The sequence below is a fragment of the Phragmites australis genome, chromosome 8, assembly GCF_958298935.1.
Source record: "Phragmites australis chromosome 8, lpPhrAust1.1, whole genome shotgun sequence".
Taxonomy (NCBI): Eukaryota; Viridiplantae; Streptophyta; class Magnoliopsida; order Poales; family Poaceae; genus Phragmites; species Phragmites australis.
This window is the reverse complement of record NC_084928.1, coordinates 37,864,604-37,875,977: the sequence shown is the minus strand read 5'-3', so window position 1 is coordinate 37,875,977 and position 11,374 is coordinate 37,864,604. Positions and strand designations below refer to the sequence as shown.

Sequence of the window (11,374 nt, the reverse complement as noted above, 5' to 3'; positions counted from 1 at the left end):
AGAAATCCTAGTGCGAAAAGTGTGAAAGTATCCGAATTGGGTTTCGGAGTGTTACTAATTTGATCCAATGTATTTTAGGTCATGAATTCAGGTGGGATGTGTAGCCCTCTGAATAAGCTTTTCGTAGAGTCCAAAATCATCGAAATCGGACTCTGGAATCAAAAGTTATCATGGGTTAACCTGAATTATCCGGGTTGTCCGGAGTCTCCAGGTGAGGTTTCGGGGAGAGGTCTTGATTTGGGCCTTTTTAGTTGACCCGGATACTCCGGGTTCCGGAGACTTCGTGTGAGATTCCGAGTCTGGGTGCTCAGTTTTGCCTTCTTTAGCTTACCCGGATACTCCGAGTCAGTACAGAAAAGTCTGTAACGACTAGTTTTTTTAGGTGGGCTATAAATAGCCCCTCACCCCATCCTTTGGAGTTGTTGCAAGGGCACGAAAGAGAACATTTTTAGAGCCAAAAGAACTCCTTCCCACTCTATTTTAGTGTGAGATTTGAAAAGAAAAGTGAGTTGGGTTGAGAGATTAGAAGATTGAGTGTAAGTGAGCTAAAATTCATTCTTGAGCATTCAAGTTCATCGGCAAGAAGTTCGTGAAGAATTTGTTACTCTTGGAGGTGAAGCCTCCTAGCCGGCTAGGTTTTGCCCGGTGAGCTCCCGTGCTTGTGGTGAGCCGCGGGAAAGTTTGTGAAGGCTTCGATTTCACCTCCGCAAGGGAAGAAATCAAGAGTGTAAGCTAAGCTCAAGTGTGAACGAACTTAGAGAGAAAAGTGGTTGAAAGAGAGCCGGCTCATTGGAGCTTCCTCAACGGAGACATAGCATTAACGGTGGTGAATCCGAACTTCGGGAAACAAATCTTGTGTCTCCTCTCTTGTTCCCTTTTATTTGAGTTCTTGCTTAATATTTGTGCATTTTGCTCGATCTACTTGTTCGTGTGTATTTGATTGTAGGTTCTCCGTGGATCTACTCAAAATCATCAATTGAAACACACGACATCACTTGGTTTGAGCTAGAACTCTTTAGGCGTACTTTAAATTCGGTTTCGAGCTCAGTTCTGTACAGAACCTGGAGAATCCGAATTTACCTGGAGGTTCGGAACTGTATAATCCGGAGACTACGGGTTGACTCAGAGTATCTAGGTGAACAATGTTTTCAGCCACATAAATAGTATTTTCAGCATTTTTCAATTAATGCTTTCTTGCATATCTTTTGCTAGAATTAAGTCATTCTTGTCAACCTAGGATTGTAACTTTCACATTTATTTAGGGTGATTGTGCACTAGTTGAGCTTAGCATATTTAGATTTTCATTTCTGAAAAAACCATTAATTTATATTCCGCTACAAGTTTAAGCCAACGGTAAAAGGGGACGGATTTTTGTAAAAATGCCTATTCACCCTCCCCCCCCCCCCCCCTAGATGACATCATTGTCCTTTCACTTACAAGCGGTTCCGATGCATGGCATGTCATATACATGGAGAAGCATCCTAAAGGAGTCAACCTTTTAAAGAAAGGTATTGTTTGGAGCATTGTTGATGGAAACTCAGTGAATCTATGGATTGATCCACGGTCACCGGATGGAGGGACAAGGAAACCAGCTACACCAAGAGGAACTAGCCTTATATCAAAAGTTTTTATCTCATAGACCCAACCACGGAAACATGGGATCATCAATTGGTAAGAGACACCTTTTGGGCCCAAGATGACGAAAGAATACTTTGCATCCATGTGAATATGGAGATGGATGATTGGCCAGCATGGCACTTTGACAGTCATGGGATATTCACAGTGAAATCAGCTTACCATGTCTTTTGTGATGATGCCACCACTAAACAAGCTAGGGAATTGAGTTCAGGCTCCAATTATGACGTGCGAGCTCCTGATGATCATTGACACAAGCTATGGAAGTCGCAATAAGGAGAGGAATGGATGTCAACTCGAGGTGCTTTGTTTGCCGCCGGGTTGATGAAGATGGAGGTCATTTGTTCTTCAAGTGCAAGTATGTAAAGGCATTATGGCAGGAGCTTCTTATGGAAGATGAAAGAATGAAATTTAAATCGTGTCAATCAGCTCTTGATGTCCTGAAGCTCATTATTGCCATGAAGCTGGAGAAGATGCTATAGGTTGTTACGCTTCTCTGGACTTGGTGGAATGAAAGGAATGGCATCGGAGAAGGAGAGCTGAGCAAGGATACAACAACACTTTGCTATATAGTGCGGAAGACAACAACGGACTACACCCAAGCTTTTCTGAAGCATAAGGAGAAGACTAAACAACAGGGAGAACATTAGATGAGACCGGAGACTGATGTGATCAAAATAAACATGGATGCATCCTTTGTTGAATCAAACAAATCGCATGGTTGGGGTTTCTGTGCAAAAGATCATCACGGCCACATGGTGTTGGTAGGATATGAGAGGATTGGTGCCGCTCTGAACACCTTTCATGCTGAGCTGATAGCTACGAAAAAAGCTGCACAAGAGGCCATTGAGAAGGGTATGACAAACATCATCCTAGAGACCGATGTTGTTAACATCAAGCATGTTGTGGAGAGCACTGTGTATAATCTTTCGATTGCTGGTAATTTGTGTGCAAGCTCAAGTTTCTGTTATCGTTGAATTTCTCCTCATGCAAGATGTCGTACCGCCCTAGAGATTGTAATGTTGTTGCTCACGCTCTTGCAGCGTTTGGTTGTACCAGTCCGGATTTCAAACCTTGGCTAGCGATTTGTCTAGCGCCGTAAAGTAATGAAGTTTCTTTACTTAAAAAAAAAAATCCTACTACGTACTGTAAGTCTGAAATCGTCGTATTATATTATATTATATTATATGCGTGTGTAGGTGCAATAATACATATGTGGTGTTCCTGTGCTGAATAAAACTTGAAATGAATTGGTACTGTACTGTACGTATGAAATTGTTGTAAACATTCGTGGATTCTGCAATTGATGGATTCATAGTTCACTCAGCTTAAACGACCCTCCACACTATTTCAATGACGATTAAAACATACTAACAAAGTTCTGAGTGACCTTATATAATACTACCAAATATGCACAAATCAAGTGATAAGTTTGCCTGCAGTATGTGCAAATCAACCCCCAGACTCGAGTGATAAATAACTGTAAATCTGAAAAACTCGTTTCGTATTCGTAGGCTAGCATGACCACAAGACACAGTTATCAAATTCATAAACTTGCACTGAAAACATACTTGATGCAAAATTAAGGATATTAGGTGTCTACAACAATCGACTCAAAATTTCACAAGAAATCGGAAACAACTTTTAGGGCAAAAACAGAAATCGGAAAAAAAGTAAGTACTCCATGAACCAACACACAATGTATTTATGAAAAACTGTACAGATCCACAGCTCCCACATTAACACCCCACATCACCACAAATATACAGATACCAAAAGGTGACAGTATAGTGCAATGAAAGATCAACAAGGTGTAATCAAGAAAACACAAATTGGAAAATAACTATTTAATATGCATACACTAACAATACACCACGGATGATTACAAGATACGATGTCTGTACATACGAGGTGCTTGGAACAAACGCATGCTTCTTCATCTATCGCGTGACCGCTCACTGAGGTCATGGTGCATTTGGATCCAATGTGTCGTAGGTGTAGTCACTTGAGTCCAGCCCATACTAGAGGCAGAGAAAATGTGAATTATTTACCAGTCCATCGGAAACAGAAAAGAGAAAGATAATCATTTTCAGAGAAACACAAGTCCACAGGAATGTCAAGCTAGAGAAAGATAATCATTTTCAGAGAAACACAAGTCCACAGGAATGTCAAGCTAGAGAAAGATAATCATTTTCAGAGAAACACAAGTCCACAGGAATGTCAAGCTATTTATTATTGTCACATTAATTCTGTAACCAGCGTTAAAAAAAAGTGGCAACATAACCATTCAGCTGTAATAAATTATCTTAGGGCATCATAGGATTTTCATTGGTTAGTAAAAGAATGATGAGAAACTGCAGGAAGTTCAGTAGCGTCAACTTGCCTCTGCATTAGAGGCTGTGGTTTTCCTCGTGAACTTACGAGTCAATAACCCATGGACTCGGTTTAGAATTCCAGACTGCGGATCATTATATATGTGCGTCAAAATAGTCAGTTAATCATTCTCTTGATTGTAAGACCTCGTCCATCATGGTTTAAAGCATAGCTGCACACCTTTACACACATGCGAATGCACCTCACTGGGAACATGCCTCATGTATATTAAGTCACGGCAGTCAGGCGGGCGGGTGGCAGTGTATGCACGCCCGTCATCTGTTGTTTTAGCACTTTTCATTCATATTGCTCGCAGAGTTAAGTGCACCAGTGAACTGATACCCCTGTGGACAAAGCTGAAATTCTAGTTCTAGGTCTGTTCTGACTCCTGTGGTACTAATGACTAGTACGATAGTGAACAATGTCGTAGGAGAAGAAAGACAAGTTCCAGCCAAAATAGAAGGGGAAGTTCTTTTAGAACAGAGGTAAGAGAAATAATGATATACAGAGAGGATGAAATGAAGTGAACTATCATATACGCATGAAGCCATGAAGTAGAACAAGAACCGGTGGAATATAAGGATCACTTCTGAACTCCTCATCAGGCATCTTGTTAGAAAAGAACTCAAAGAAAATGGACTATGCTGTTTAGAACAAGCCAGTAAGCTCCACAACTATAACTATATCAAGCACCTAAGGATCATGATGTCATGTGCAACAGCTGTAGTTGATTAGTTTCCTTACGTCTAAGCTTTGGATCATGATGTCATTAGACATGAGTTGGCCACTTTCCTGATATCTTAAATTTTGATTTTTGGGCATCCTCTAGACAAGAGAACACAATATCTCATTGAGGAATTAAGCGAAATAAATTAGAAAAAGTCCCCAAGTCCTCTATAGAAGGGGACAATGCTAGATGAAATGAAGGTCAGCGGCCATAACAATGTTGCAGAACCATAATGCGTAAATAAGCTTTTCACCTTGTTTCTCTCAGGCATTAGCTCATTCTTGTTAGGTTATATAATCCAAATGATATTAATTGCACGAGTCCTGGATTGCAAAGAGTTCTCACCTTCTGTCTCATTCTCGAGCTCCAGAGGTCTGGACGGAAACCTCTAGCATCGACGGTGGTTGGAAGATAAGATCGGGGAGCTTGCGCAACCAGGAGTGGCCTCCTAATGACCACAAAGTCCTCATCGCTGTCATAGTGAACACTCCGGGCTGAAACCGTGGCTCGTAAAATCATCGCCAAGAAAAGTGAGAGTGCCTGCACAGAAGAAAGGATTTTCTTAGTATTATCGAGTTGAGAGTGATCATGAAGCTGGAGTAACAACAACCAAATGGTGGGGAAGTAGTGCCGAATCGAAGGGGTCACCTGCGTAGTGAAAATGGCAAGAGCAGCCCATTTGCATAGGTCGAGATTGTTATGAAGGAAGGAAAGAAAGTTGTCGAGTTCTCCGGTGCGGTCATATGGAAGATCCTGCATGTGTATAACTCATTATGAAAAGGGGAAGGGAAGAAGCAGAGCATACAAGCATAGGCGAGAGGAGAGAAGAGAAGAGAAGGTAACCTGGATCCAGTGCTGGTTAAGCATGAGATGGGCGGCGAGAGCTGCTTCGAGCAGCATCATGGCCATAGCCGGGATGGTGTACTATACGCGGAGTCACCAGGCATACTCAGAGTAAAGAAGAATGAAACAACAGGGGATAGAATCATAGGAGAGGAGAGGAGGGGAGTGGAGTGGAGATACAATTACCAAGAGAAGAGAAGAGCGTGGTAGGAAGGAATACGTACAAAGCACAGGCAGCACCCGGTGTTGATCTCGGCAGCAAGGTACCCCGCCAGGAGGAGGAGGCAGTAGAAGAGGCCGGCCGCCATGACGGCGGAGGGAAACCAGAGGTCGGGGAGGAGGTCCTGGAGGTGGAGATGGTGGTGGCGCGCCCAGCGGGAGAGGATCCATGCGGCGTACAGGAGGGCGGAGACAGCGGCGAAGGCCTGGAGGAAGGCCAGCAACTTGAGCAGGAATCCCAGGCAGCACGAAGCCCACCCCAGGCTGCCGCCGCTCCGGCGACCCATCATTCTTCTCCTTGTTCTTGTTGGCGATCTGGATTTGGATTCCCTCCTCTTCGATATGGAGAAGGAAATGATTGGCCTGGCAAGCCAAGTTTTTTTTTTTTTTTTTTTTTTTTTTTTTTTTTTTTTTTTAAGAACCTGGCCGAGCCTAGTGACGGCTGCATTGACTTTGGACCCAGAGCCTCCGAGGAGTCACGGTGAGGTGAGCTGGCACAGGCGGCTATGTGCGAGCCCAACCCACAACTCACTGAGCCCAAGAGAGCCCTCCATCACACCTGCTAGCCATTCCTCCTCGCCATCGATCGAATTATATACATATATATGCAAGACTACATGCCTATCTCAAGAAATAATAGGAATAGACTATTGTCGGCTGTTCATCGGATGAGAACATAGTCTTGTCTGATAAATGGATGAGAACATGTAGGGCCTGGCAGTCAGGGCATTAAAAAACCGGAGGAAGCAACGTGTTGCCTGTTCATTGGGCCGACACGTTGCTTCGGTTGAATTAATTTAATTTGCGATAGAATAGGTGTATATACGTCATTATTTTTTTATTGTCGAATCGTCGAGCGCTATTAGATGTTTGTGCGATATTTTGGATACCTGAATTTGACGGAAATGGAAAGTTGAACACGATGATTTTAATGGAAACTGCGACATACACGGGTGTTGCATGTACGGTACACCATCATTATAAACTAAACCAGTATCACGTCTAAACCTAACATGTTTTAGAAAATGTAAACAGCATGATTACAACATCTGGTCTACTCAGTACAACGTGGGTACTTTTCCTTCCTCGCCGCTTCTGGTCCTGCCTCACGTGCCTGACATGCCTTCTCACGCTTCCTCTCCCTCTCCGCCTCACGGGCCTTAGCCATCATGCGGTTATGCTCCTCCCTCATGTTCTGCTGCTCTTCCTAAATGCGCTTGCGCATATCCTACCTCCTTTCGTCGGCTTCCATCTCATGAAAACGTCTCCAAGCGGCGTGGTGCTCAGTGTGAAGGCTACGTCTAAAAATGCGAGTGCTGAAAAGGCTACGTTCGAAAATTCTAGTACTAAAAATGCTACTTCTGAAAAGCCTAGGTCTGAAAATGCTAGTTCTGAAAAAGGAAGTGATGAGAATGCTAATTCTGAAAAGGCTAGGTCTGAAAATAGAGTACATATTTAGTAATGTGACTAGTTGTAGTTTTAGCCATCAATTTTATTATCACGGTTGGATGTTTGTGGGTAACACAAAGTTGAGGTAATATTACATTGATGTGGATAGAAAAAATCTTCTACTAGGTAGACCGGGGATGTCTCCCCCTTCGTTAACGTGCCGCTTCGCACTCAACCTCTTCTTGCCTATGCAGGTGTGCTTCACGCCTTTGTAGGTCTTCCTCGCACCTTTGAAGTTCAATCTCTTACCTCCTTAGAATGTCCTGTCGAAAACGATTTTCCTTCTCACACCTCTGAAGTTCCTTGGCTTGTCGCTTATGTTCTTTTTCTCAGTGTTGATGAGCGTTCTTGTTGCTGCTCGTGCAGTGCTTCTTACCTCAGCCGTGCTTCCTTCATCCTAATCTCGTACTCATGTTTTGTTTCAGCCTCTATGAAGTAGTCTTCATAGTATGGAGGCATGACAAGGTCGATCCATTCTTTGAAATGACGTGGCTTAGGATAGCGAAGTCGGGGTTAGAATTGATGTAGTGAAGTTATAATTATGAGGTGTGGACAAAGGCAAAGAGAGAGACACACCATGAAATTGTCATCAAGATTCGAACACATAAAGGACCGCCTACCAAAAGTATGGACCTCGAAGGATGTCAACATTCGAGCTCGATCGCCACATCTGCACGATTGACGCTCGTGACATTGTGGCAATCTCATAGGGTAGTTCATCCAGGAATCCATGACAATCTGTTTCGAGGCGTCAAGAAAAAACAATTATTATCACGATCTAAAAAGGTTATGTCTGAAAATGGAGTACATGTTTTATTATAACGATTACATGTGTGCAGGTAACACAAATATTTCAACACGGTAAAAGGATGTATGCTACTACAACGCATCTATAAAAGGCCCATGTCTCTAGAAACTAAAGCCACATCAATCAATTGAGGATAGGGGCGGGCGGACCAGTGGTGAGATGGGAGGGTTCGTTTGGTCTAACTAGGTACGAGAAGCCTCTGTACAACTTCCCTTTGCAGGATAGGAGTGATTTTCGTCCTCCAAGTCACATAAGGATTTACGAACACCCGAATGAGAAGTGCCCCAAGTGCTCCCATGGATACGATTGCGTCATTCATATGTATGATCGGAGCTTTCATGGGGGCGTCGATTCTTCTGATATCCTCTTGGTACGGTGAGTACTATATCACCATGACCGTCCTGTCATTTTTTGAAAACATTATACATTGTGACATTCACATTTCTGCATGCCTCCGACGATGACCTCGACAACTGTCAGTACACGAGATGGGTCGATCCTCTGATGGGTTGATCCTCCTGTTCTACAGCATATCCAAGATTACGTGCACCACCCGCAAGACCAAATCTTTGACTTGCAGAGGGAGGTTGATAATATGCCAAGTCTTCCTGTAATACACCTGGAGGACATTTTTGTATGCATCGATCCGTGGTGCACCTACCCATGCCACAATAGAGACTAAGAAGTCATGCTCTAAGTCCTCCACCTCGTGCTCCTCCTCCTCCCCGTCAATGCAATACAGTGTTGGAGATTATTGGGACTTAGGTGCCTCCTCGCAGTTCACTCTAAGTCAGTATGATTTGAAGCACTATCAGGACGGCATTGTAATTTGTGTATCGTCCCATCGATGTTCGGCATTTTTACATTCCCTTCCCTAAGGCATATTAGGCAAAACTTTGGTACACCACTAGGGGTATCGTATGTTATGATTGTTACAGAATAATTGTGGTACGAGTGTATGATCCGAATAGAATCATAAAACAAAAATATGGTACATGAAAGATATTATAAGAGTAGCAATAACATAGTAGCATAAAGAAAATAGCATTACATTGGCACTACAATAGTACCATAACACCAATAATAATATAAGACCATGAAACTAACAATAACCAAATAGCATATAGGTTACGTCTCTTCTTGGGGATGAACCCCCTAGTTGCATCTACCCTTGGGATTCTGCGTCTCTGCATTCTCACCTGGTCAGCTGAGTACATCAACGAGGAAGGTAGCAGGATCGTCCGCGTAGGCCTCATAGCGGGCGGTGGAGTGGCGTAGCTGTCCTAGGAGGGCTGTGTTCCCGTAAGTGGTGCGCCAGGTAGCTGCGACGCACCATGCTCGTCACTCTCTCTGAAGATGTACGAGTACCTAGGGACCTGAGTACCCTTCATGGTGAACAACTCCATGTAGCTACCCTGCGCATCTATATCTCGTAGATCGTCGATCTCTGCACATGGAACAATGAAGATAACATGTTAGCACCGATAAAGTATTACTTACGTAACAATTGATTATACATGAAGCAAGTATCGTACCCGAGCCGAAGACGCGAGAAGTCGAAGGACCTGGGTCCACGCGGGAAGGATGCGTGGACCCGCTGCCAATGTAGAAGTGGTCACCGGCACCACTGAAGGTTGGTCTGGACGCTGTGAGGCTGTAGCGTGGGTCACCGGCGCCGGATAAAGAATGCCTAACATAGGCACTACTGTAGTGCGGGTCAGTGGCCCCGGAGAAAGACTGCCTCGGTGAGCGACCACTGTAGTAGTGCTGAGAAGTCAGGGTGGAAGATGACCTCGATGGCAAAGGTCAGACATACCGGTGGGTGAGGTAGCTTGGCACATCGTGGACGGGCATGCGAGGAGAGGAGCAAACATTCTTGCTTCTGTCTTAACATCCGAGGATGACCTGCAGCTGAGCGCCCTGAACACCTTGATCACTTGCCGGATAATCTAGCCTAACACCATGTTCACCTCGTCCCTGGGGACATCAAGGCCACTGTTGATCCGGAGCTTGGTCGCGCGTGCCTCGACCTCAACCTGATGAAGAATGTCCCTCTGCAAATAAAAGTTTCATTTCATTATCAATTTTTTTAGCAACAAGTGTAGTAAATGAGTAGTCACGTAGTATTGTACATACCTCAAGCAAATGCACTGGCCCATGTGTGTCAGATACATGTCATGAATGTTGGGGACGTGCCTCGGAAGCTCAGTTGATGTGTACGTGACCCGGGTGCGCGTCCGAGCCATGAACCAGGACAGATACTCCGCGTACGCCCCCTCAGAGTGCAGCCAATCCTCGTCGACAATATTCTCGATAGCATGGTCCCATTTGTCAACCCACATCTGCACACAAATCGCAAATGTGCTCGTGCTATGAGCTCCCCTTACGCGTCAACATGAAAAACATAAACAAATGAGTAAACGTGTTGCAATGTGTACAATGAAAAGGTAAGTATATTGTTATGCACTTGTGTATGTTGGTAGGCACCGTCCTAGTCATCGAGAGCGGGAACGGCTGTAATTTCCCAAACTGCTACATCACGCGATGTGGTGAGTACTCCTCGACGTAGATGTCGCAGACAAAGGCGCACCGCGTGAGCCAGTACTCCCAGTCCCGTAAGCACAACATCGTAAGTTCAAGAGGAGCAAGTTGATGTACGTCCTCCTTCGTGTACGACCTCCAGCAGACATCGTTCATCGTCAGCTCATCGAACTGGTGAACGAAGTTCGCATACGCACGGTGTGTCTACACATTGGACCAAGACGACTGTGCAACCAAACTAAGTTAGACAAACATAGAAAGAAAGTAATTAACAAATACGTGAAAAGTTCAAAGCTCTTACCCTCCGTCTGCACCACAACGATCACATGGCCGGGTCGTCGACGCCGTCTGCAGGGAACTGGTAGGCGCTATGGTTCACAACGGGTCTACCGATGGCGATGCGCTTGTAGGACCACATTTGAAGCAGCAGGGGACACCTAGTGAGAATGGTGTTGTCGTCTGTCTTTGTGCATACGTCGTACAGGTCACGGTACATCGCAGCCAGCACAACAGAAGCTCAGCTGTACTGCAAGACCTTCCACGGATCGGCGTTCGCCACCTCTCTTGCATAAGGGATTATGCTCCTCGAGACTGGTTGTCGTGGGTCTTGGTGAACATGACCTACCAGAACAACCACAAGAGGTACTCCTCCAAGTGGCAGGACACATCCTCGTTGCTTGCCAGTGGATGGATGTTGTCTGCCTGTCAAAAAAAGGGAACAATTACAAATATCTTCATCCGTTAGTAACATAAAGGAGATGGTAAAATAGTACAAGACA

The 11,374-nt window shown here is 44.5% G+C and overlaps 1 protein-coding gene across 1 annotated transcript; it reads right to left on the bottom strand.

The window, feature by feature from the left end:
* Positions 1-3,313: 3,313 nt before the first annotated feature.
* Positions 3,314-6,195, bottom strand: LOC133927478 (tetraspanin-18-like). The gene is made up of 5 exons (XM_062373973.1): positions 5,803-6,195; positions 5,579-5,659; positions 5,384-5,488; positions 5,081-5,275; positions 3,314-3,656 (listed from the first exon to the last, which is right to left on the bottom strand). The coding sequence occupies exons 1-5, from the start codon at positions 6,085-6,087 to the stop codon at positions 3,600-3,602; spliced, it is 723 nt and encodes a 240-aa protein (XP_062229957.1). The 5' UTR covers positions 6,088-6,195; the 3' UTR covers positions 3,314-3,599.
* Positions 6,196-11,374: the final 5,179 nt, after the last annotated feature.